Source organism: Petaurus breviceps, unplaced genomic scaffold (genome assembly GCF_028583685.1).
Source record: "Petaurus breviceps papuanus isolate PSGF00001 unplaced genomic scaffold, PetGlider_PUasm1.0 174, whole genome shotgun sequence".
Taxonomy (NCBI): domain Eukaryota; kingdom Metazoa; phylum Chordata; class Mammalia; order Diprotodontia; family Petauridae; genus Petaurus; species Petaurus breviceps.
The window spans coordinates 63,081,330-63,106,125 of record NW_027185761.1 but is presented as its reverse complement, the minus strand read 5'-3'; the positions used below and the strand labels follow the sequence as shown (position 1 = coordinate 63,106,125).

At 52.0% G+C, this 24,796-nt stretch overlaps 2 protein-coding genes, 1 long non-coding RNA gene and 1 pseudogene across 4 annotated transcripts in view; 1 reads left to right on the top strand and 3 right to left on the bottom strand.

Annotated features, from left to right (window-relative positions):
* The window catches only part of MLH1 (mutL homolog 1), a 44,444-nt gene extending 28,418 nt beyond the window's left edge, over positions 1-16,026 (top strand). For both annotated transcript variants that reach the window (XM_069084317.1, XM_069084318.1), the window contains exons 10-19: positions 3,013-3,106; positions 3,781-3,934; positions 4,381-4,724; positions 8,148-8,284; positions 9,253-9,361; positions 12,233-12,296; positions 13,124-13,288; positions 13,875-13,967; positions 14,444-14,557; positions 15,719-16,026. In XM_069084317.1, the coding sequence (XP_068940418.1) occupies positions 3,013-3,106; positions 3,781-3,934; positions 4,381-4,724; positions 8,148-8,284; positions 9,253-9,361; positions 12,233-12,296; positions 13,124-13,288; positions 13,875-13,967; positions 14,444-14,557; positions 15,719-15,886 (1,442 nt within the window). In that variant the 3' untranslated portion in view covers positions 15,887-16,026. The remainder of the gene's footprint in view (positions 1-3,012; positions 3,107-3,780; positions 3,935-4,380; positions 4,725-8,147; positions 8,285-9,252; positions 9,362-12,232; positions 12,297-13,123; positions 13,289-13,874; positions 13,968-14,443; positions 14,558-15,718) is intronic.
* On the bottom strand, positions 25-2,524 carry LOC138158215 (uncharacterized). The gene is made up of 3 exons (XR_011167591.1): positions 1,799-2,524; positions 1,526-1,689; positions 25-882 (listed from the first exon to the last, which is right to left on the bottom strand). It is a non-coding gene; the product is annotated as an uncharacterized lncRNA (long non-coding RNA).
* A 951-nt stretch (positions 16,027-16,977) lies between the features above and the next one.
* On the bottom strand, positions 16,978-17,591 carry LOC138158462 (PRELI domain-containing protein 1, mitochondrial-like; annotated as a pseudogene).
* Positions 17,592-23,288: 5,697 nt separating this feature from the next.
* The window catches only part of LRRFIP2 (LRR binding FLII interacting protein 2), a 96,623-nt gene continuing 95,115 nt past the window's right edge, over positions 23,289-24,796 (bottom strand). The window contains exon 27 of the mRNA XM_069084316.1: positions 23,289-23,951. Coding sequence (XP_068940417.1) covers positions 23,841-23,951 — 111 coding nt within the window. The 3' untranslated portion in view covers positions 23,289-23,840. The remainder of the gene's footprint in view (positions 23,952-24,796) is intronic.

Below are 24,796 nucleotides of genomic sequence, written 5' to 3'. Positions count from 1 at the left end.
TTTTTTTTTTTTTTTTTTGCTTTTTGGAGGGCAGTTAGGGTTAAGTGACTTGCCCAAGGTCACACAGCTAGTTTTTGTGTTAAGTGTCTGAGGCTGGACTTGAACTCAGGTCCTCCTGACTCCAGGGCCGGTGCTCTATTCACTGTGCCACCTAGCTGCCCCCACCCTTACTCTTAGACTTATCACTGGTTAGTTCTTAATTGAAGTCAAATCACTGTACTAAGTATGGGCTAGATTCTGAAATCTTAAAGTACTAACACCCTAACTCAGTTTATAATCAATCTTTTAACAAATATTTTAACCCCAAAGAATTAAAGAATTCACATTCCTAAAAATATTTCAATACAATAAATTATCAAAATAATGTTAGGTATTATTTTTATAGATATTACAAATCACATAACTGAGGTAACTTGGCTTAAAACCACACAGCTAACAGGTTTCCTGATATGGTGTAGTAATAATAATGCCCATCTGGATCTTTTTTCCAAACAATATCATAAAGAAACTTAATTTATAATTTCAGTGATTTAGTATTGTATTTTACACAAAGGCTATTTATTCCAAGCATTTTGCATTGTGGAATTCACTATTTCCAGCTAATCTACTGCAAAAGATTTCAGAAGTGGTAGTGTAGAACAGATTTTAATTATAGTCAGTTCTGTGACACTTAGGGACAAGTTTTTATCAGGTTCCTTCCCCCCCAGTAGAAACTGCCAAGTAGAACAAGAGGGGCCTGGAGCACGTGCTGACTCCGTAAGTCTCACTTACAGAAAGCTTGGCTGCCTGCTTGGCAGAGGCAGAAAGGAGCCTTTCTCCAAATCCACATCAGAAGTCATCCTCACACTCTTTTCTGTCCTGCTGCTTTTCACCTTTTAGAAGCTGGAGAGAGGGAACACTGAATAATTCATAGATCGGCAGAGCTGTTTGTGAGATTTCTCTCACTATTTTCACCAACATTACCTAGTAAAACAGCGTTCACCATGCTAATATGCATTTTAAACAAATTACTGCAATCCTAAAGTGATTGCATGTAAGGTTACGATATAAAAGCCTTGAGCAAAGGGTCCTAAAGATAAAAACCTTATATTTGCAGTTTTAAACACTTTGCCCTGAGGTCAGATATATTGGGGGTCAGGGCCCTAGATGATCCAAGGGACTCGTTAATTAACCTCACTTGAGGTGATGGCCCAAGCTCCAGCTGTTTGGTCTGAGATATTGTCAGCTTGGAGCTGCGGTTAAAGTCCCAGTAAAGAAAAACAAACTTGGCATTTTGACTCAGAAATCCCTTCTCAGATTGCTCTTGCCAAACTAAACACACAGACAGAAATCAGACTTGAGATGGCGGGACTCGAGCTACTTGCGTAACAGAACTTTGTGCCCACCCCAGGGGCACGCCCAGTCTGACTTTGCCTCTGCCTGAAAGCCCTGAGAGGGCTTCTCCCTCTGGGGCAGAATTGTGACCTCATGTGCTCCCCAAGATGTTGTAGTTTTTATAGAGTTGGTGGGTGCTGTCAGAGCTCACCTGTTTCATCTTAATGAAATCTTGGGAACGGCCAGGCTTCCAGTCCCAGAGTGGATCCCCAGACTCTTCAGGCGGCTCCCCACATCTCTGCTCAACCCCCCAAGACTCAATTAAAACATAGGATTTCTTTTCAAAGGTAGGCAGGCGCTCTGTCCCCAGCAAGCCTGTTCAAGAGGACAGTAAGCGAGTGAAAGTGAAAATTAGAGACTGAAAGGCTCAGAACAGCCAGCCGGACACAAGACACATGAAGTTACCCACATAACATGTGCTTACTGGTAAAAAGGAGGGTCAGGTCACAGCCAGAGGCCGAACAGAGCCCCCTCCTTGTGGAGAGCTCTCTCCACCTGGGTCCAGTAGAAGGGCGAGCCATAACTGATGGGTTAAGAGGCTTGAGACACATGGTTTCTGGGTTAATCATTTCATGAATAAGGCCAGCGCGTGGTCTTTTAAAAGGGTGGTCATTTGGCTGTCTCCTTTAGCCAGAGACTGTCATGGCAGGCTCTGGGCCTCCATGTTATTTTGGAAGAGGAGTAACAGTGCACTCTGATTGGCTAGCCCAGTGGGAGGTGAGGGGCTGTCGCCCACCTATCCCTGACCACCCCGGCCTTGGGCTAGCTAGACAGAAAGGTCTGTCTCCGCCCATGCTGATTAAATGGAATTCCCCTGAGATTAGGAAGTCCTTGTAAGGTTGGGCTGGGTGGAGAAGTTCAGCTCTACCTTCAAAGACTGAGGTCTTGAAAATAGAAAAGAAAGGGGCAACCCTGAGTCACCCCAGATTCTCAGCTATGAATCACCACTTCTCTCCCCCCCACTCCTTGGCAGAGATGGTCCTGGGAGTAAAAGGCCATCGGATTGGCCAGTGTTTGGCTGAATTATTTTTTAAAAAGCATTGGGTTCTACTCTTTGCTACAAACTCCAGCTTTTGGGGAACAGTGAGGACTATATTCATAGAGAAGTAAATTATGTTATTCTTAAAAGAAGATGCCACAGTTGGCACTTTAGGATGGTGGGTTTGCAGCGTTTGGAGCTGGCCGGGACCTCAGCAGTCATGGAGTCTAGCTGACAGGGCCTGAGCCAGTGATTTGCTCTGCATGCTTCAGGTTTGAAGGCACAGAGCCTAGGTTGGAACCCAGATCTTGTGAGTCCTAGTCCAGAGCCCTGAGAGCAGCAGAGCATGCTGCCTCTGCCTTGGGGACACCCCATATGGAGAAGGAAGGGAGACTGTGGCCAAGGGCAGGCCTGGCATGAGGCCACAGCAGACGGTGACTGGCAGCATTTGGATGGAAAGCAGGCTGTTTTTGGGGGGTGGCCTGTGGGCCGGAGGCAGCCTTTTGGGCCCAGCTAACGGCTCTAGGAGGCCTCCTGTCCTAGGGACTGAGCCAGAAAGAGGCAGTGTTAGTGGGGTGAGGCCTCCAGAGCTGAGCTGCCAGGTTTGGCCAGTAGCACTGAGCTCCATGGTCTAGCACGAGCTGTGTCCTGTTTTCCAGACCGACTAGTAGAATCCACCGCATTGAAGAAGGCCGTGGAGAATGTGTACGCAGCCTACCTGCCCAAGAACACACACCCATTTCTTTACCTGAGGTAAGCGGAGCGTCCATCCGTTCCTTCTGCCAGTCAGGTCGTGGAGAGGAGAGGGGGGCTCAGGCGTCTCCCACCTGTGACCTGCCTTCCTCAGCCAGGACCTGCGGACGTGGCGGTCAAGGTCCTAGCCTCAGGCTGAAGGCCACCCTGTACCTGTATACTTGGGTTCCCACTTGTCACTGAGGAAGGAGGATCAGACTGAAGGGGTGGGGAGGGGGCGTCTGATCCCCTCCTTGTCCTGAGACAGAAAGCAGGCTGGACATGGACTCTGATGAGCCAGGCTGGTTGTGCCTGTAGGTCCTTGGGCAAGTCCCTGCTGCTTATTGACTGACTGACCGCCTGCCACTGGACTTCAGGCTCAGGGACCGCTGAAGTCACCCAGATGCTTCTGGCTCAGTCAGGTTGTCCCTCTGAGCAAGGAACCTTAGAGCCTTCCTAGCTGTGTGACCCTGGGTCAGTCCCTTTACCTCGACCTGCATCGGTTTCCTCTTCTAAAATAGGGACAGTAGGAAGGCCTCCCTCCCAGGGTGGCTGCACGGCTCAGAGGAGCTCCTGCCCAATGTCACTTTGCCAGCCTTAAGTCTGCAGGTGAGCACCAGCGTGGTCGGAGCTGGCTCCAGACCCTGGGGTGGGGGGCTGCTCTTCATCTCTGCCCTGTCCCCTTCCTTCCTCAGCCTGGAAATCGCCCCCCAGAACGTGGATGTCAACGTGCACCCCACCAAGCACGAGGTGCACTTCCTGCACGAAGACAGCATCCTGGAGCGCGTGCAGCAGCATATTGAGGGCCAGCTCCTGGGCGCCAACTCTTCACGCACCTACTTCACCCAGGTGGGTGGGCCCGAGGCGTGGGGGGAGCTGAGACCCTGCCCATGGGACCCTGACTTGCAGACCGTCACGCACTATGGTCGACCACTATCGGGGATCCCCCGATGCTTGTTGGGGACCCCCCCATGGAGGGCACCTCAGGCTAAGCCCAGAGAGCACTCCTGGAGCGTCCTGTCCTTCCTGGGGTATCCTGTGGGCCCTGGGCCAGGGAGTTCACCTTCCTCATTTGTAGCAGAGGGATGTGGTAGTGGGTGCCACACCCCGGCCGCAGATACAGACCCAGGGGCGTCTCCAGAAGTACCTGAGATCCTCCTGTGGCAGAAGCGCTTCTTGGCTCTCTGGCTTGATGCTTTGGGGCTGCCCTGATACATGCACACTTGGGAGAATCTAGAACTAGCTCCGTCCTGCACCCCTAATTCCGTGCTTTCCTCCTCCTCTTCCCCACTCAGACTCTGTTGCCGGGCGTTGCCGGCCCCGTGACTGAGGGGCTGAAACCTGCTGCTGGGGCCTCAGCATCAACCCAGGGAGCGAGCGACAAGGTCTACGCCCATCACATGGTCCGCACAGATTCCCGCGAGCAGAAGCTTGATGCTTTTCTGCAGCCTGTGAGCAGACCCTCAGTCAGGCACCCCCTGGCCCCAAGCCCAGAACTCCAGCCAGCGGCCACAGCCGGCCAGCCTGATGAGGAGATGGAGGAGCTGCCCGGGAGCCCCGAGCCAGCCGCAGAAGTGATGGGGCCACCAGAAGATCCAAAGAAAGGGAACAAGTGGCCCCCCGAAACGGACCATCACAGGTAAGGGCCCTGAAGGGAGAGGGTCCCTCATTAGCAGTGTTCGGTCTAAGGGTGTCTGCATCCTAGGTTTGGGGAAACTGAGGGCAGCTCATTTGTCCAGCCCTTCAGCTGGTCAGTTAGTGATGGGTGATGGTGTGCTTCATTTTTTATTTTTATAAACATACTGAGTACCAGGTGAAGGGGGCAGGAAGGTGTGAGAAGACTGGGAAGGTAGGAGGGGTCTGGGGGTGAGAGGGAGGGAGGAGGCCAGCGTGGCTCCTGGGGGGCTGGGAGGAGGGGGGGTGTCCTCGAGAGGAACTGTGGTTTTTTTCATGTTATCCACCTTTATTATATTGTCTGCAGAGCATGAAACAAAAAAATAGTAGCAAAACTTATTTTTTTACAAATTTATTTTTAGTTTTCAGCATTCACTCTATTCACTCTGTAGTTTTAAATTTTCTCCTCCTCCTTCCCAACCTCCCTGCCCAGGATGGCATGCAGTCCAATATGGGTTCTACACATGCGTCCCTGTTAAGCACATTGTCACATTAGTCATGTTGTATAGAAGAATTAGAATGAATGGGAGGAACCATGAGAAAGAAAAAATGAAACAAGGAGGGAGAGCCAGTGGTTTGCTTTGCTCTGCATTCAGACCCCGTAGTTCTTTCTCTGGATGCGGACGGCATTTTCCATCATGAGTCTCTTGGAGTTGTCTTGGATCCTTGCATTGCTGAGAAGAACCAAGCCTGTCAAAGTCAGTCATTGCACAGTGTGTGGCTGTTTCTGTGTAGAATGTTCCCCTGGTTCTGCTCCCTTCACTCAGCATCGGTTCAGAGAAGTCTTTCCAGGTTTTTCTGATGTCTGTCTGCTCCTCATTTCCTATAGCACAGTAGCATTCCATTACAGTCATACACCACAGCTTGTTCAGCCATTCCCCAGCGGATGGGCATCCCCTCAGCTTCCCCTTCTTGGCCACCACCAACAGAGCTGCTGTAGCTGTTTGTGTACGTGGAGGCCTTTTTTCCACTTTTATGATCTTTGGAATGCAGACGTAGTAGTGATATTGCCGGGTCCGAGGGTATGTGTAGCTTTGTAGTCCTTTGGGTTTAGTTCCAGATTGCTCCCCAGAACGGCTGGATCAGTTCACAACTCCACCAACATTGTATTAGTGTTCCAATTTTCCCACATCTCCAACATTGATCATTTTCCTGTTTTGTCATATTAGCCAGTCTGACTGGTGAGATGTGGTACCTCAGAGTTGTTTTGATTTGACTTTTTCTGATCAGTAGTGATTTAGAGCATTTTTTCATATGACTATAGATAGCTTTAATTTCTTCCTCTGGAAACGCATGTTCATATCTTTTTACTATTTATCAGTTGGGGAATGACTTGTATTCTTAGAGATTTCACTTAGTTCTCTATGTTTTAGAAATGAGGCCTTTATCAGAGACACTATTTGTAAAAATTCTTTCCCTCCTAAAAAAGTCTTTCCTCCTAATCCTGGTTGTATGGCTTTGTCTGTGCAAACACTTTTCACTTTAATGTAATCAGAATGATCCATTTTGCATTTCATAACGTTCTCCATCTCTTGTTTGGCCTTGAGAGGAGTTGTTAATAAGAAACAGGTGAACCCCATGGGGAGAAAATCTCTAAAACCCAGAACATTTAAACTAGGGACAGTTGGTTTTTTGAAAAAGCCCTGCAGAAGGTGTGCACCAGCCCTTGGCTCTACGCCGGCCTCCTTCTTCGCCACTTTGTTTAGGGGCCTCCCAGAGTTCCGTAGCATTATTCCCGTTTCTCGTTTTGGTTGTTTCAGTGCCCTCCTTGTCCTCTGAGAGCTTTGGACAAAGGGCCCTAAGTTGGTCTCCTGGGGCCAGCACTTGGGGCACTTGGGGGGGGGCATTGGCCCCCTGCTGCCAGCCTTCACTCCTGCCTGCAGCAGAAAGGCTCCAACTTCCTTCCAGTCCTCCCAGCATCAAGGGCCCAGGGATGGGGGAAGTTTAGTTTTGTTTGGGTTTTTGGGCTGTTTTTGCCAATTTGATATTTACAAGATAGAGTCTTATCTTTTTTTTTTTAATTTAACCTAAGCATGTTTTCTTGTGATTAACAATTTTTATTTCTTCCTCCAAAAAAACTCTCCTATTTTGTATTTTTAAAATGTTTATCCATTTCTTTTACATTTTCAAATGCATTTGCCAGATGTCTTCATCTCTGGTGACTTTCTGGGTTTCTTCTGCTGTCTTTGTGATCTGTCTGCTTTTTCATATTTTCCATCTTGGTAATTTGGTGTTTTTCTTTTTTTATTTGATTAACAAATTTTGTTTTTGTCTTTCTCGGTCATTTATTCAAAAGATGCTGACTTCTGTTTGTCGTTTTTAGTCTTAGTTTTGTTAACATTTGTTCGGTGGCATGAGCTGCCACCCAGGGCAGCTTCGTGCCTGACGCTGGGTGGGCTTCAGTCACTGTCCTGTTATCACCTGGGAGGTGATGTTCCCAGGGGCATTCGTTTGTGGGATCGCTGGCTTGGGGCAGGAGTGAGGCCCTGGGAATCAGTCCTTGACTCCCACCTGCCCATTCTACAGACAGGGAAGCCTCTTGGTCCTCTCATTACTGTCTCTGCACCGAGGTCTTTGACTCAGTGAGTCACAGTTTACTCAAACATTGTGATCTGCAGGGGAAAAAATCTTTTCTTCTTTGTTTGGACCAGCAATGTTGGTGTTGTAGTGAGCTCCGTGGGGAGGCGGCCCACTGGCCTGTGCCATGTGTTTGAAAGCGCAGCCTTGGGAGTGTCCAGGCCTGGACCCAGCCTTCCTGCTTCTGAGACCAGCTCTCGCTGCAGTTCCCAGGGGATCTCCAGCATGATCTGGAAATGGGGAATTTCTGCTTTTCTCATTTGTGTGTATGTTGCTGGAATGCCTGAAAAAAATAATTTTTTTTTTTGCTTTTCTCATTAGTTCTTATTTGTCAGGTCCAATTTTTATAAAGTATTCTGTGCACCTCTGATTTCTAATATTTATTCTTTGGTTGGATTTATCACATTCTTAGTGGTGAGATATTAAAGTCTTAGACTATTATTAGATTTTTGTTGACTTAAAGCCTACCAGGTTTTCTTTTTAATATTACATTACAAAGTTATTAATTATATATACTTAAACTTGATAAGTTTTCATTTTGGATGTTACTTTTAGGCACAATGTTTCTTTTTCCCTTAATTCTTTCTAATTTACATCATCAGTGTTCTGACTTCTCCTGAGTTAGCATCTGAATGTGGCCTGGGCCTGGGGTAGTGGGTGGAAAGCTTGCCGGCACATCCTCGGGCTCTGATATGGGCACTCACCTGTGAAAGGAGGGGTCTGCCGGGTGGCCAGTGAAGATGCTGGCCTTGCAGCAAGCTTGGCGCGTCTGTAAAAGAGGCCAGGGACCCACGTGCTCCCTTTCCTGCAGGAAGAGGCCGAGGGAAGAGTCAGATGTTGAAATGTCGCAGGAGGACATGACGGCGGCCTGCTGCCCGCGGAGGCGGGTGGTCAAGCTCACCAGCGTGCTGACTTTGCAGGAAGAGGTCAGCGAGAGAGGCCACGAAGGTGCGAATGCCCCCCCTCCTGGGCACCAGGAGGGCAGATGTGCCCTCTGCAGGGCATCTCTGCAGGGTGAAAACGAGGCAGACAGGGGAAGTGACTTACCCAGGGTCACACAGCTGGTGAGCCCCTGAGGCTGGATTTGAATGGAGGTCTTCCTGACTCCAGGCCTGGTGCTCTGTCCAGGAGGCCACCTCACTGCCCTATCTAGGGAATAGGAATAGGGGCAGGGCCAATGGATTCCCGGGAGGGGAAGCGCCTTCTCTGCCTCATAGAGCCATGGGGCAACTCCCCAGCACATTGAGAGCTTAGGGGACTTACCCAGGGTCCTGCAGCCAGGGGTGCCCACGTCTCCTGGCCTGAGGCCAGCCTTTCGCACTGGCCCAGGCTGCTTCTCACCCTTGGGACTTCGGTAATGTGGACGCGGGTCTCTTCTGTCTGCAGAGCCCAGGTAGGAGCATGCCAGGCCGAGGGCCGGGAGGAGGGGCCTGATCTGGTGGCTGCCCATCATTGGGGGCGAGGTCCCTTAGCCAGCTCAGTTGGTGCAGCTTTTTCCTGGGGCTTGGCTCCCTCCTTCCCAGTCCGAGGTCATTCTTGTTGGAAGAGGAGAGAGAAGGCCAGCACAGCCTGGTCCTGCTGCCGTCTCTCACCTTGGCCCCTCGTCTACACTGAGAGCTGTATCTGAGCTCCCTCGCACCAAGAATACTGCTGGTGCTGGTCTGTTGGCAGGACCAGGCCAGGGATGTTTTGGGTTCAGCCATCAGCTGTGGTGCTCACCATAGATTCCCCCTGCCTGGCGCGCTCTGCTGTTCTCACGTGGGCAGTCCTGGAGACTTGGGGGCCCTGACGGCCCAAGGGCCTCCCAGCCCAGTGGAGCCCTTGGCTCTGGGTCCGTGCTTGCCTGGGCTGCTCAGGGAGGTGAGGCAGGTCCTGAGGGCCAAGCGGCACCAGGCCTGATGGCGTCCTCTCTTCAGCTCTGCAGGAGATGCTGCGCAACCACTCCTTCATTGGCTGTGTGACCCCACAGTGGGCCTTGGCCCAGTACCAGACCAAGCTGTACCTTGTGAACACCACCAAGCTCAGGTAACAGCCATGAGTGAGCACAGTCATGGGGCATTGGGCTGTGGGGGGTGGTAAGTATGAGGAAAAGCCGACATGTGGTTGGAAAAGAAGCCCGGGTGGCCAGCCCCAGAGCACACAGCAGGATGCCTACTCTTCTGGGCTCCTCAGAATTCAGGAAAGACCCTTTGACTGCGGCTGGAAAGCCAGTTAGTTAGGAGGACTGCCCAAGCAGGAGGAGGAGGCACAGATATGGCAACATGGCACCAGGTGGGGGTCCCTGAGCACCTCTGATGGAGACCCCACCAGGGAAACGTGCCCCAGCAGAAGGTGATGACAGATGGCCAAGGCCGTGTCCAGTAAGGGAGCTCCTAGGCTGGGGTACTGCTCTGTCCCTTATGGTACAAAGGAGGCCTGGGCTTCTCACACTCCCCCTGCCCCACTGCAGAAGCTGCCTGCACCCAGGCCTGGCCACGAGCTGCCCAGGGCTTTGTCACCCAAGACCCACAGAAAGCCCCAATGGGCCGAGGAGCTGGGGGAGGGGAGGGGGTGCTGCATCTCAGCTACAGTGAAAGGCCTCTTAGCATTGAAATATCACCTTTGGTGCGGACGGAGCCATTCAGACCAAGTTACCCTTCAGGGCACCCACAAACAGCCCATCTTAAGAAATGAGCCTGGTGTTTGTCAGTAAGCATTTAAAATAATGATTTTAGAGGCTTTTACAAGAATTCTGCTGGTTTTGTTTGAACTGTTTGTCCAGAAACGAACGTGGTTACTGGGTCCAAGGGCCCACTCCCCTCCCTCACATTAATGTGGCCTTTTAATGGCAATGAGGATGATTACAGCTAACATTTCTATTGCCCCTGCCGGGGGCCAGGCACCATCCTGAGCACTTGACAGACGTTAGGTGTTAGATCTTCACGGTAACCCCGCAAGGTGGGTGGTCTCTTTTTTTTTCTTTTTGGAGGGGGGAGGGCAGGGCAGTTGGGGTTAAGTGACTTGCCCGAGGTCACATGGCTAGTAAGTGTTAAGTGTCTGGGGCTGGATTTGAACTCAGGTCTCCCCAACTCCAGGCCCAGGGCTCTCCCCACTGGGCCACATCATAGAATGAATCCTGAGGAGTTCAGACAAAAGAAGAATTCCCTGTCGATGATGAGAAAGTTATTTAAAATGCCCCACAGGCATTCTCACTGTCCCTGAGCACTGGTGCCACCTTTACCAGCTGGTCTCTGAGCAAGCCTCTTTCTGAAACTGATTCGCTGATAGGTGAAGGACGTCAGGGCACTGTTCTGCGCTCTGTGAGCCGGCGGTGTTGTGACGTTCTTCAGACCTTCCAGCTCCCAAAAGGCACCGTCCTCACTTGCATCTGCAGCAGTTTGAGAAACTGGCAAAAACATCTGGGCCAGAAAAGCTGATGGAAGTGTTGGGTCCGGGTGGATGCCCACCACGTGCTCCTCATGGCACTGCCTGGGACACGGCCATATGGCATTGGTGGCCAGGCCGGGCTCTGGAAGGCCCCTCTTCTGGAGCTGCAGGGGGCTCTGGCTCCCAGACATTCAGGTGACAAAACAGGAGGAAGTACGAGAGCGCCTGGGGCCGTGAGGTCGCAGGGGGGCCTGGGATACAGGCTTTGCCCACCCGGGTGCCACGAGACGATGGCCCAACAAGGGAGGTCATTGGTATTGGAAGAGTGAGCCGCAGGAAGAAAGGGACCGAATCCGAAGCGTGTGTATGTGTGTGTGTGTGTGTGTGTGCGCGCCTGTGTGTGTGTCTGAGTATATCTGTGTCTCTGTGTGTCTGTGCACATGCGCATGTGTGTGTCTATGTGCACATGTGTCTGTGAGTGTGTCTATGTATGTGTGTGTCTGCGAGTATGTCTGTGTCTTTGCGTGTCTGTGCATGTGCACGTGTGTGTGTGCGTGTCTGAGTGTGTCTGTGTCTATGTATGTGTGTGTCTGTGAGTATATCTGTGTCTCTGTGTGTGTCTGTGTCTGTGTGTGTCTGTGCATGTCCGTGTGTGTCTGTGTATATGTCTGTGTGCACCTCTGTGTCTGTGTGTCTATATATGTGTGTGTATCTGTGAGTATATCTGTGTCTCTGTGTGTCTGTATCTGTCTGTGTGCGTGTGTGCATGTCTGTGTGTGTGTGTGTATGTCTGTGTACGTGTGTGTGTGTGTACCAGGAGGACAGACATGGGGCCCCCACCTCCCTCATGTTCGGGAAGGGGGTCTCCCCCGGGGCCTGTCAGAGGAGGCATTTGGCCTGCTCTGTGGGCAGATGAAGGAGGTCCATGCAGTTGCGGGGGGAGGGTTGGGGGTACAAAATAAGCATTCATAGAGCACCTGCTGTTTGCCCTACATTGTTCTAAGCCCTTTACAAGCATGACCTCCTTGGACCCTCACAGTAGCCCTGGGAGGTCGAGGCTGTATTGGCCCCATTTTGTAGGGGAGGAAATTTGAGGGTAAGTGACTTGTCCAGAGTCACACAACTTTTCTGGTTGAGGCAGGATTTGAACTCAGGTTTTCCCGGCTCCTAGTATTCTGTCCACTGTGTCACCACCTGCCTCAGTGAGAGAAAATTAAATACTTATTTTCACTGAACTTTACTGTTTCCTTCAATTAGTTAAAAGACTTAGTTTTGAGAAGGGGTCCACAGGCTTTACAAGACTGCTGGAGGGACCCATCCATGCCGAGGAAGTTGCCTGGGAAAAGCTGAGTGTGTGAGGGACAGCAGAGAAGCAGAACCGGCTGTTTTTGGTGGAGGGAACTCCCAAGTGAGGACACTCCCTTCACCAGTGTCAGGCAGCGTCCTAGCGAGCTGTCTATGGCCCTGAGAGGCAGCCATCTTTGTTGTGCTCAGCTCACCTTTCTCTAATCCCTTTCCTTCTCTTTTCAGTGAAGAACTCTTCTACCAGATTGTCATCTATGACTTTGCCAACTTTGGGGTGCTGAGATTATCGGTGAGTCCCTTCCCTGGTGGGACTTTCTGTTTTGACTCAGTGACCGCTCTGTGTGGCCGAGCGTTCCCCGGGCCGCACTGGGGCTGGTTATGTTGCGTGATCTCCAAGGATCATGGCGGCAGTTTTAAACATGCCCATATGGGAACCCCAAGGACTCTGGGGTCCGTAAGACCATGAAGAAGGAGAACGGGGTTCCGTCGTGCTCGTGAAAGCTGGGCAGTTTTCATTAACTCTGCCAGACATGCGTGGAGCCAGTGTGGACCCCCCAGCAGTGCTCAGTCACGGGGGTGGCAGCTGGAGCCAGCACTGGACTGGCACGCTCACCCTTCACCAGAGCTGATGACTGGTGATTCGTCACTTTAGTCGCGCCCCTGTGCCCTGTGACCAGACAGCACAGAGAGGATGGCAGAGCATACAGTGACCTGAAACTGAAAAGGTTTTGCACAAACAAAGCCAGTGCAGCTAAAATTAAAAGGGAAACTGCTTACTGGGAGGAAAAAAGTCTTTGTGCCAAGTTTTTATCATAAGACTAAGGTCTATAAAGTGCACGTTGAAACTCATCAGAGTAAGAGTCATTCCCCCACTGACAGATAGAGGAACAGGTTGTTGTCCAAGGAGGACGTCCAAGCTCTCCACGGCCATATTTAAGAGTGCCCCACCCCTGTAGAGCAGGAGGTGCCAGGGGGAGAGGATTGCCACATTGGTGCTAGGGGAGCTTGTCCCTCAGATGGGCCCTCCTCCCCATTAGGGCCAGGGCAGCGGGCATCGCTGCTGACCACACTCAAGCAGTCGTGTTTCTGGTCCTCTTCCCCTGTGTGCCTCTTCAGGAGCCAGCGCCCCTATACGACCTGGCCATGCTTGCCTTGGACCATCCAGAAAGTGGCTGGACAGAGGAAGATGGCCCCAAAGAGGGACTTGCAGAGTACATCGTGGAGTTTCTGAAGAAGAAGGCTGAGATGCTTGCAGACTATTTCTCCCTGGAAATCGATGAGGTGCAGCCATTTGCTTCTTGGGGATGTTTTTACACAAAGGACTTAAACTGAGCCTGAAATGTGAATTTTCCTCATTTGCCTTTCCTGACATAGCCAAGTTCCTTTAATTGTGGCCGGGTTCCACCGGGGTGGGAGGAGGCCCCAGAGGGAGAGAATATGGCACCCATGCCCAGTTTTCCAGGAGCAAACCCCCACGTCAAAGGAAGGGTCCCCAAAGCCCACTGAGGAAGGAGGCTTGGCGTGGGTGTCCCCGCAGGCCTCGGCCCCTCTTCCCTCGTCTCTGGAACGGATAAAGCGGGTGGACGGGTGATGTCAGTCTATCACCAGATGCCCCATGGATCTTGTCTGGGCAGCCCTCCTTCTCCATGATAAGATAGGCCTGTTGCAGAAGCACATGCTTCAGCACAAAATGTGATGGTTCCCCAGGCCAGGCCTGAAGAAAACTGCTCAGATCCAGGGGCCTGGAACTGTTTCCTGAGCTGAGCCCCAAAGCCCTGCTCTGAGGCTCGTCTCCTTGCAGGGATATGGCAGTGGGTGGATCCTTTGGTTTTGATGGGATTTGTTCACCACCTTGTCTCCCTGACAGGAAGGAAACCTGATAGGATTGCCTCTTCTGATTGACAACTATGTCCCCCCATTAGAGGGGCTCCCCATGTTTGTCCTTCGGTTGGCTACCGAGGTAAGTGGCTGTTCTTTGGGCCCTCAGGATGAGTAGACACTAAGTCCAGGCAGGGAGAGGAAGCCTGTGGTGGTCCTAGGAGGAATCAGGCCCATCCTGGGAGGGAAGAGCAGCAGGGACCCTAGAGGGCCAGCCCCAGAGAAATAGCCCCCAGTGCCCTGCCCTGGGTGAATAAAAGTTGGAGTGCAGAAAGCCTCTACGAGGTGGCCACTGGCCACTACCCCCCTTCCTTCCTCGTGTCAGAGGAGCAGCTGTGACATTCGTGGTTAGAGATGGGTGTGTGTCCAGAGTGAGGGTGGGAAGGCTGAGGAAGGGCCCGGGCTGGGCTGAACTCCAGATCTGCTTGAGGGTCAGGCCGGAGTTCCCAGCTGCCCCTGCAGCAGCTTCCACTATCCGGAATGTGTTTGGAGCCATTTTAAACTCACACAGTGATGTTTTCATCAAGTCCTCAGTTACTCTCTCTCTGTCTCTAACAGGTAAACTGGGATGAAGAAAAGGAATGTTTTCAAAGCCTCAGTAAAGAGTGTGCCATGTTTTACTCCATCAGGAAGCAGTATATAATGGAGGAGTCCAGTCTCTCTGGCCAAGAGGTCAGTGGTCTGTCCCTCGACTCCAGAGTGACCAGGGGCATAGGTAGCACACAAGAATCTGGGGCTTTCTCCTTCACTTCAGCTCGTGGTGGTTCTAAGCATAACTTCTGGGAACTTGAGCCTCCATGAGCCTGACCTTTTAGAATGTGAAATGGGGGGTGTTTGTGGGTTCAGAAGGAAGCAGGCTTCTCAGAGCCTTTCCACACACGGGAAGCAGCTCTGTGTATGTAGAGTCCTTGGGCCCAGGGTCATTCTGGGGATTGGTCCAGTGCTCTGGAAAGCAGCAGTGACCAGGCAGCTAAGACAGGCCTGTGGCTTAGGGACAGAATGTTGGCCGAATTTGGGGACCAAAAATGCCAGGCTGCTTGAGGATGACAAGTTGTTCTCTAATCTTATTGGTCTGGCTTCATTACAGTCCAGAGGAAGGAAAGTCCATATAGCTGGTGATGCCCCCCAGGGAAAGGGATGCGACACGGATATTGCCACATGGTTTCCTAGCAGACCCAGGCAGGTTGCCACATTCTCCCTGGCTCACAGTTTTTCTAAGGAAAAAGTAATTGCTACTTGTCTAATCCCAAGAAGTCTATATTTTGTCTATATTGAGGTAGTCAGAGATACTTGAGGATAAGTAATAATCATTTACAAGGAGCTTCAGTTCTGAGGAAATAGGGCAGGAAATAGGAACATGGGATCTCAGTCCAACATAGCACTGGGCCACGGTGGGTCAGGCTGTGGGGCCGATGAGGAGAGAGTGTCACGGGAGGAAGCTCCTGCAGCCAGGCAGGCCCCCCCCAGCGCTCTCTTCACAGGGGCCCAGAGTGTCCACTCAGTCTCTCTGGACCCAGTGGGATCTTCTCATTCTTGAAGCTAACTTCAGTGCCAGGTACCCAGGCGTTTCAGGGCCACTCAGGGCGCCCCAGCTTGCCTTGGCCTGCTGGATCCATTCCCCACTAGAGTCTGCCAGTGCCAGAGAAGCACCCACGTGGACAGCTGAGTGCTTGGAAGCCAGTGAGAGGGCACCTGTCAGGGCGATTTCTTTCTTTCCTTAGAAGCCCCCGCCCCCCCTGCGGGCTGTGGGGCGGCATGCATGCCCATGGGGACACTGGCGTGTGCCAGGCCAGGTCTGGGAGCTTCTCAGTCACACACAGCGTCTTTTTCCAGAGTGAAGAGTGTGAGTCTGCTTCGGTGTCCTGGAAGTGGACGGTGGAGCACGTTCTCTACAAAGCCTTCCGGTCACACTTCTTACCTCCTCGACATTTCTCTGAGGACGGGAGCATCCTGCAGCTCGCCAGTCTGCCAGACCTCTACAAAGTGTTTGAGAGGTGCTGAAGAGTGTCACTGGGGAGGGGGCATCGCCGTCCAGCCCTTGCAGGGTCCAGGCGGGGTTGAGTGCCGGTTCCTTCTACATGTTAACCTTTCCCGACCCCTACAGAGCAGCCCCACGTGCTGAAATAAATCGTTGTTCACCATCTGTGGTTCAGCTCAATGCAGGAAACACTGAGTGCCTCCGAGGCCCCTTCAGGAGGAGGGCCAGAGCTCAGGATGGGGGGCTGGGCAGGGGAGCCCATCGTTCTGCCATGGTCCTGCCCAGCCGGCAGAGTCGGCGTCATGTCCTGTTGGGTGTTCCCTGGTCTCAGCTAGACCGCTAGCCTTTTCTCTGAGGATGGCGGGAACATCATGAAAGGTGCAGGATTCCTGGCTGGAATCCTAGGAAATGGGCGGGGGGCTGAGAGCTGAAGACGCGCTCTCTCCCTTCCCTCCAGTTGGTTCAGCTGCCTTTCGAGCGCCTTTGCTGGATAAGCATTTATTCAGTTCCTGCTTTGGGTCGGGCCCTGCAGCGAATGCTGCGGTGACAAAGGCAGAAATGAAACAGTGCCTGCCCCCCCCCACCCCGGAAGCTTAGAGTCTAATGGGGAGTAAGTAGGGTGCGCCAATGGCAGGGCCCCCTGTGGCCCTGGGGGCCCAAGTTCATAGTCAGTGCCAGATTCCATGGCTTGTCATCGTCCCTGATGTGGATGACATGTGGAGGAAGGAACAAGCTGTTTTGTCATCAGAGTCGTCTGTGGACAACCTGGACAGAAGGAAGCAAGAGAAGATGCCTGTTACAAATGACAGTGGCGGGGGGGAGCTTCAGCCCCCCCAGACATGCTGGGGCTCTGCCAGAAGTGGAGTCAATACGAATTTCTTCACTGGACTTAATAAGTTGGGTTTTTTTGCACTGAAAATTGATTTTTAATGATAAATTACAACTGGGACACAGGGCTGGATTGTCTGTGGGCTTGCATTGTGTTGATGGTCTGCTTAGGGCTGGGGCTCCGGGCTCAATGCCAGGTCCTCCCCAGAAGCTCTCAGCCTTGGGCACTGGCCGTCTGGGAGGGCAGCAGGGCCTTTGTTGCAGGGGAAGCAGTAGGGTGACTCCTTTAAACATAGTGTTGCTGTTGCTGTTTCTTGGTGGCTGCTTTGCTGGCCAGGTCCTTGGCCTCAGTAGCTGCCAGAGCAGTTTCCTTCACCTTTTCAGTTGCTTCCTTAGCTGTTTCAGCAAGTGTCTTAGAAGGAGCTTCACCTTGCAGTTTGGCCAGGATGTACTCAAAGCCTTTGATGGTCTTGGTCATGTTACTTTTGAATCTAGCTAGACCAAACTCCTGCACGGCTCTGGAGACCCCAAACAAATTGGAGGAGACCCAGGCCTCCTGGCGGATTTCAGTCCAGCCACTGTTTTCAGGGTTCACACAGTAAACACATCTTTCCTCCACCACCATCAGCCGGGCATGGTTGATGTTCCAGGTGAAAGTGGTCATGGTCTGGTTCTGTGGGTCCACGATAAGAGTCCTTGAGGATGTACACCAAGCAGGCTACGTTGGCAGGAAAGGAGCCGCCTGGACAGCAGCTTCTGATCAGGAGTTACCTCCCGGTGCACAATGCCCTCTGTCAGCACATGCTTGATGTAGGGATTGGGGTAACGCTGCCAAAAGGCAGCAAACACTTGGTCCCAGGAGCTCCGGAGCAGGCTCTGCCTCAGGGCATACTTCACCATCGTCCCAGCGGGGGTCGGGGTCAGGGCAGTGTCAGGGGGCGCACAGCATCTGGGGGTAGGGGGAGAGATGGGTCGCCTGGGCTCTCTGTCACCATCCCAAAGCCACCACTGCCATGAGGGGGTGTCTTAATAACAGTTTTAATTCTTAAAAAGGCAGAGGAACCAACCAAGGGTAAATTCTGTTCTGTATCTGATTTTCGCTAATAGAACTGGCTTCTGGGGTGGAAATGATGGAATGCTGGCAGAGGGCACGGCTTCTTAGAGTTAGGAGTAGAGGAGAGAGAAGGCAAGATGTAGGCGTGCACCCTGACGTCAGACAGGTAGCATCTCATGGGCCAGAATCCCACGAGGGATGTTGGGGGGGGCCGGGGAGAGTTCAAGAATGATGTTCTAGAGGGAAATAGGAAAAAGCTGCACAGAAAGTCAAACGACCGACTTAGCTTTTGAAAAGGGGCAGAAGGCACCTTTGCATAACTGCAAAGACCTATAAGCCAAGGGGGGCCTGTCCGTTGGGAAGAGCTTGGCCCGTGGCAGTCTGTGGGGCGTGATGGAATCTCACGGGCTCTAGGAACGATGGAAGGGACCATTTCAGAGAAGCCTGGAAAGCCAGTAGTGTCTGATGCAGAAGGAAGCACAGACCAGGATGGGGCGGGCTCTTCTACCCAGACCTAGCTTGGTCCCTGGGCAGGTTCCTCCCCCCTTACTACCCCTTAGTGCCACCTGACGTCACCCTCCTGCTGGTTAGTTCATACACAACTGGTGATTGATGGGACTTCATGCCTGTGAAGTCCTCAAGGACGGAGACTTTCTATCCTCAGCGCTTGCCTGGCACACAGTAGGGCTTCAGTAAATGATGACTGACTACCTGGATCAGCATGCCCCTCTCAAATCTCCATCTCTGCCTATTGAAGTGAGTCCTCCCGCACTAAATCTCAGCCACTCTCCTGCCAACAATCCCTGGGGCACAGCCTCCCCAACTCGAGTCTGCTGCCTCTGAGCCCTGGGATAAAACAGAAGCTTGCAAAGCCAATTTTTTTTAAAAAAGGAATTGGGGTTAAGTAACTGCTTCTGGGTGAGTGCTAAGTGTCTGAGCCCGGATTCGATCCCAGGTCATCCCCACTCTGGGCCTGGTGCTCTTACTTGCTGTGCTATCTGCCCGCCCCTTGCAAAGCCCTTCTTGCTGGGGTCTGAGCCACTCCCCAGCCACACTGTCCTGTATGGCCAGACTGGCCTTGTCTCTGCTCCATTTCCCTTCATGCCCCGAGTGCTGTCCCTCCTCACCTCTGCCTCTTAGGGCCTTCCTTTAAGATGCAGCTCAGGCACTATCTTTTGTATGAAATCTCCCCTGACCCCCCAACTGCTGGGGGCTCCCCAAACTACCTTGTATCATGCTATGTGCCTTTCACTGTATTTACTGTCTACATGTACTTGTCTCCTCCTATTATGCCCAGGGATGGATTCCTTCTTGGTCCTTGCATCCCCGGCCCCTGGCCCAGAGCAGGGGTTTAATAAGCGCTTGATTGGTCCTTCTGTCCCTCCTTTTATGACCTCAGCATTATGCTACATGGCTCCCTCTAGTCTAGGATCAAATACAAGCTTTAAAGCCCATCCCAACTTGGCCCCAACCAACCTCTCCAGCCCCACTGCATAGAATTCTCCTTAATGCATGTTACACATTCAATACTGTCCCAAAAGCACTTACTTCCCTGCCCTGTCCCCCACACCTGGATTTTCCCTCCTCCTTTTCAGTTTTAAGAATTCTTTATTGTCTTCAAAGCTCTGCTTATGCCCCACCTCCATGAAGCCTCTCCTGGATCCCCCACCCCAGCAGCCAGTGCCTCCCGCCAAAATTACCTTGTGCATGCTTATATCCTTGCACAATGACTGACTTCACCAGAAATCTCTTAGTTCAGATGTCCCCGTCTGAAAGCCATGCCAGCTTCAGGCCCTTCTCTCTCGTTACCTTGGACATCACGTGGTATCTTGTAGGTACCAGTCTGTGTCAAGGCCATCTTCACTGACAGAGTGTAAATTGAGGGGAGGGGCTGCTTTACTTCGGGGTTTGTACCCATAGCATGTATGCCCTTAATAAATGCTGGTTGGCAGGTGCATCGATGGAAGTTACAAAGAGGCACATTTGGGCAAGTCCCTACCCTCATGGTCTATCTTCCGAGGGCGGCTGGATGACCTTGGATGTTGGCTTTGTTGGGATGGGGACTCTTTGGGAGACCCCACTCAGAATTCCATGGGTCCTCGCCTACTTCACAGATGGAAAGCATCTCATTCTCCATTCTCATGGGGGAGGTAATCCTCCCTCTTACTTCAACATCCCCTAGCTTTCATCTTGGAAAGCCCCTCCTAAAGCCTCACTAAATGCTTTTCTCACAATGCTGCTGGCAGGGAGAGTGCAAGACCGTGTGTGGGGGGGGGGGGGGGGGGGGTGAAGGACAAGTTCTGGACCTGTGATTTCCAGTGAGGAAGCCAGTGGAAGTGCCGGTGGAAACAGGCACCTGTGGGCCCAGGACGAGCCCATTAGATGGAGAAAAAGGTTTGGAAATCGCCTACTTTGCAGCATTAGCCTCTCTAAGGCTCCCAAAGATCTCACCTGCTAAATACTGCAGACTTTTTCAGTCTGTCCTGTTTGGCCTTTCTCCAGCCTTTGGCACTGTTGACCATCCCATTTCCCAGTATACCACCCTTTGGGTTTTCCTCTTGAAGTCTCCTTGTTCTGCTCTGCTGATTTCTCTTCCCACCCACTAACCCTGGCTTCTCCTGTCTGTATAGGCTTTCCCTCGACCTCATCAGCTCTTTTTTGTCTCTGAAGGTGACTAACCTGCCTTATCTCTCTCCTGGCACATTACAAACTGCCCGCCCACCATCTTTACCTGGTTGTCCTAAAGACTCCTCAAACTCAACATTTTCTAAACAGAATCCCTTCTTTCCCCACAAGCTCATCCCTCCACCTTTCCAGCTGCCTAGGTTGACAGCTTCTTCCCCCTCCCTCAGCCCCCCAAGTCTGGTCACTTCTGCCTGCACAGCTCCCAAACCAGTCTCCTCGCCTCCACTCACGTGGGCGTCTCCCTATCAGCTCCTGGGTGCCTGTAATAGCATCCAAGCTGATCCCCCCTGCCTCTAGTCTCATTCCTCCTCAGTCCCTCCTCCACACAGCAGCCAAACTCTCAAACTTGACCATATTTCTTTCTTTCTTTTTTTTTTAAACAATTGGGGTTAAGTAACTTGCCCAAGGTTACACGGCCAGTTATTCCTGGGTGTGGTGGTAAGTATCAGAGCCCGGATTCGATCCCAGGTCATCCCGACTCTGGGGCCGGTGCTCTTACTCGCTGAGCCACCTGGCCGCCCCTTGACCATATTTCTTATGTAAATCTCTTCGGTGGCTCCTGTATAAGCCTATTTACTCAAAGTTCAGCTGCCAACTGGTTCACATTCCATTTCTAGTTAAAAGAGCCTTCCCCATACATATCCCATCACCCCCTTCTTTGCATCCTTGAGCCCCCCTGCCTTCCACTAAACTCTGAGGTACCTTTTCCTCTTGAATCTTTCTTGATCCCCCAACCTTAAATACTCCCTCCTGGAAATTACATTGTATTTCCTAACTTGTGCACATGCTCAATCAGCCTGTTAGACTGTAAGCCTCTTGGGGGCAGGGCTACTCTTTGTCATTGTTTCCTAGTGCCTAACACACAGTAGGTGATTTGGAAAAAAGGATTTCCTGAATTGTAGGTCTTAAGGGACTTACAGGACCAGAATGCTAGCACAAATGTTAAGCATGGAATCTGAACTTGGGAGGCTGGACTCCAAGGCTCTAAGCCCTGTGCCCTGGGACATTACTTTCAGTAGCGCTTCTCCCGACTGCTACTAAAAGGTAACTTTCTCCTCTCCTCCACAACTAAACCCTCCTGTGGTCTGGGCTCTGTCCTACCATGCTACCGAGACCATGATCTCCATGGTCAACAGTGGCTTCCTAGTGACCTCAGTGCCATCCATCCCCGCAGACTGACAGTGACCCCGAGTTCTGCTCTCCCTCTGATGGTTCCTCAGGCAATGCCCTTCCACCCTTCGGCATAGGGCTTCATCTCGGGTTCTTCCTGGCCCTCTTATCACACTTTCTCTTGGTCATCTCCTCCACCCAGATGGCTGTAACTAACACCTCTAAGCAGATGTTTCCAAATACTTCTTAAGACTCCCACCATCCCTGTAGACATCAGTGCAGGCCCTTGTCTCACCTGGATTACTCAAACAGCCTCCCGACTTCTCGTCTGCAGTTTCCCTGATTCACAACCCATCCTTGATGCTGCTGCCAAAGTCATCTTTTCCCCCAAACCCTTGGCAGTTCTCCTTCCTTAGCATGACATTCTAGGCCTGAGCAATCCAGCCCCCAACCCATCCTCTTCCCAGACTTACTCCCTGTGACTCCTTCATACGTTCCTGGCATAGTGCAGCTTCCCGAAGCCTGCCTCCTGAAGTGTGATCCCACCATCCCTCATTCTCAGACCACTCTAACCTTTCCTAAACAAGAAGTCATCTCCTGTCACGTTTGTGTACATCTCACTCCTTCCCTCCACCAGCTGGACTTTAATTTCTTGGAGGGCGCAGGCTTATTTTTTATCCAATGAGTGCCTTGTGCAGAGTACTCACAAAAGGGGGCTCAAATTTTCCAACGATTACTTGTTCACTGAAGACAAGAACTCAATTCTACCTAAACGCATGATGGCTGTCCTAAGGCTGTTGCGGAGGGGTGCTGACTCGAGGCAAGGCAGCGCGGCTGTACACGGAACGCTCTCTCTCAAAGCAGCCCTGGTCCCAGGAACAGCTCAGTGAAAGGCTTTCACCCTTGGGCGATCCCCACCCAAGGCTCCAGAGGCTCCTTCCTAGTCCTCTCAGCTGAAGTTAAACGTCAGCGATTCTTACAGTGGCCACGTTTATGTGCAAATCAAGGCAGCCGCCCCTTCAGTGTCTGGTCACACTTTGCCATGTTTCCCTTAGAATTCTTTCTGTGAAGGGTCACTTTAGTCCAAGGAAGGGTTGGTGATCGCCAACGTGTCTGTCTGACCAAAGGGGGCTTTCCCTGGAATGTTCCTGGCTGTCAGGGTTCTCAGCCCCCTCTCACCACCCCACTGGTTCCTTGACTGGGCTGCTCAAGAATGGCCTCATTGCTCTAATCCTGACATCCCATTAACCCAACCAGAAGGCTCATGGGCGCAAGACACAATGGGTGTGTTAATGGTTCTTTTTCAAGTCAATCTTGTGAAACCACTGATGGTGCCTAACATCTGAAGAATGACCACTGTTCTACCCCAGGGTGGTAAGTCCCAACCCCTTGCAATGGCCTTTGTTGAGAGGGATGGACTTATGTCTGATAACAGTAATAAAGGCAGTAAGCATAAAGACAAAGGTTCAAGGAAGCAGGGCAGGATGGGTCAGGCAGGGCTCCAAAGAACTCAGCGACAACCCTCGATGGTCTGGAAAGCGTCCGTTTAATAGCATCTCCATCCAGATACCCGCCTGCCTGGCCCAGCCCCCTTGCCCGATCCCTCCCTCCCCCCCACGATCCTCAGCTCTCAACCCACAAGTAAGCAGCAGATGAGGTACAGTCGACAGCGTACAACATCTTGTCCCTACTCTTCAGAGTACTGGGCCTTGGACATCCCATGACAACAGACTAGGGCCTTAGGTGTGCTGTGACCCATGCAATAAAGCAAGTTTATATACATTTAACATTTTCTGATATAAATTTAAATATTTTACAAAAAAGTTTCCATTAAAACATATAAAGTTCATGGAACATATTCCCCTCGCCCCACATGTCTCTCTCAAAAATATAAATGTTATTTGATTTTTAGGGTTAACGTGTTTGAATTGCACCACGGAGAAGGCACTTGTGCTGCAGGACGTCTGAAGCAGGTCCGTCGGGAAGCAGGTGCGGGAGCCGTCTCCTCTGCTCCTCTGGGCGTGGGCAGGTGCCTCCGAGCCCGCAGGCGGCAATCACAGGGCTCGGCCAGCTCTTCCTCTAGAATCAAACTGCTAATAAAAACCAATTCATTCACAGATTCAAACCGGTTTCATTCTCTCATAAATTATACAGTAAAAGGATGCCACTTTAATCGTCAAACAAAAATGTTACTGAACAGCTGGGTATTCAAATGGTTTGTGTCCATGGTGGGGAAAAGTCTGAGTGACCCCACGCTGGGCAGAGGCCCAAGGGAGCAGGCCGCAGGCCGGGCGCCGCTGCTACTGCTGGGACAGCAGGGCCGTCCGGTTGGCCTTCATCTTCTCCAGCCGCTTCACGAGGTGACTGTTGGTCATCTCCATTTCCTCTATCTTATCCAGGGCCGTCCGTAACTGTGGAGAAACAGCAAAGCTCAGGCAGCCAGCCAGGCTAACTTCAGCCCCCAAGACAAACACCTGGGTTGGTGGGGGGTGTGGGAATGCAAAGCAGTTAAGAAGGCCAAGGGCCCCCCAGGAGAGAAAACAGGAACAAGGTCTTGTTCCCTCCTTTGTGAGCACAAGGGCAGAGGGGCTTTATCGGGGCTGGGACGGAACAACATAGAGCTCGATGATCCTGGGGAGGCTAAGGAGTCCAGAGGCCACGGGCCTTCGATGCCCAATGGCGTGTCTGAGCCAGGCCCTGCCATGGGTGTGTCTGTCTAAGCAGGGCTCCACGGGCCCACACTGGGGCTTCAGCAAGGGGAGGATCTGTGGAGGACACACTGGAGGGGAAGGCGCAGGAAGTCCTGACTTCAGGTGGGAATTGTTGCTAGAGGAGAAAGGGGCGGGCAGCAGAAAGAGGCTGCCCAGCACCTCATCGGTCATGGGAGGCCTGGAGGGGCAGTGGCTGACTCCGGGGCTCAGAATGTGGGTGCTAGGCTGACGGGGCCTCTCAAAAGAAAAGGGGAGTCTGGGGGAAGATGACTGCTTTCAAGAGAAACTAATTCCATCTGGGGTGTGCGAAGTTAGGGATGCCCATGGGACGTCTGGACAGACATGTCCCGCCAGCGCTGGTGAAGGACTGGACTCAGGAAAGGAGGGTACAGATCCCGTTAACAAGGGTGGCTTTTGTGAGGCCACTATGGCTGCTATTAGCAAGAGAAAACATTCAAGGCTCTGAAAACGGGGCTGAGGACCAGGCTAGGCGGACACTGGCCCACTTCTTAGGGGCCACTGCAGCCTCTGTCAGGCTGACCCTC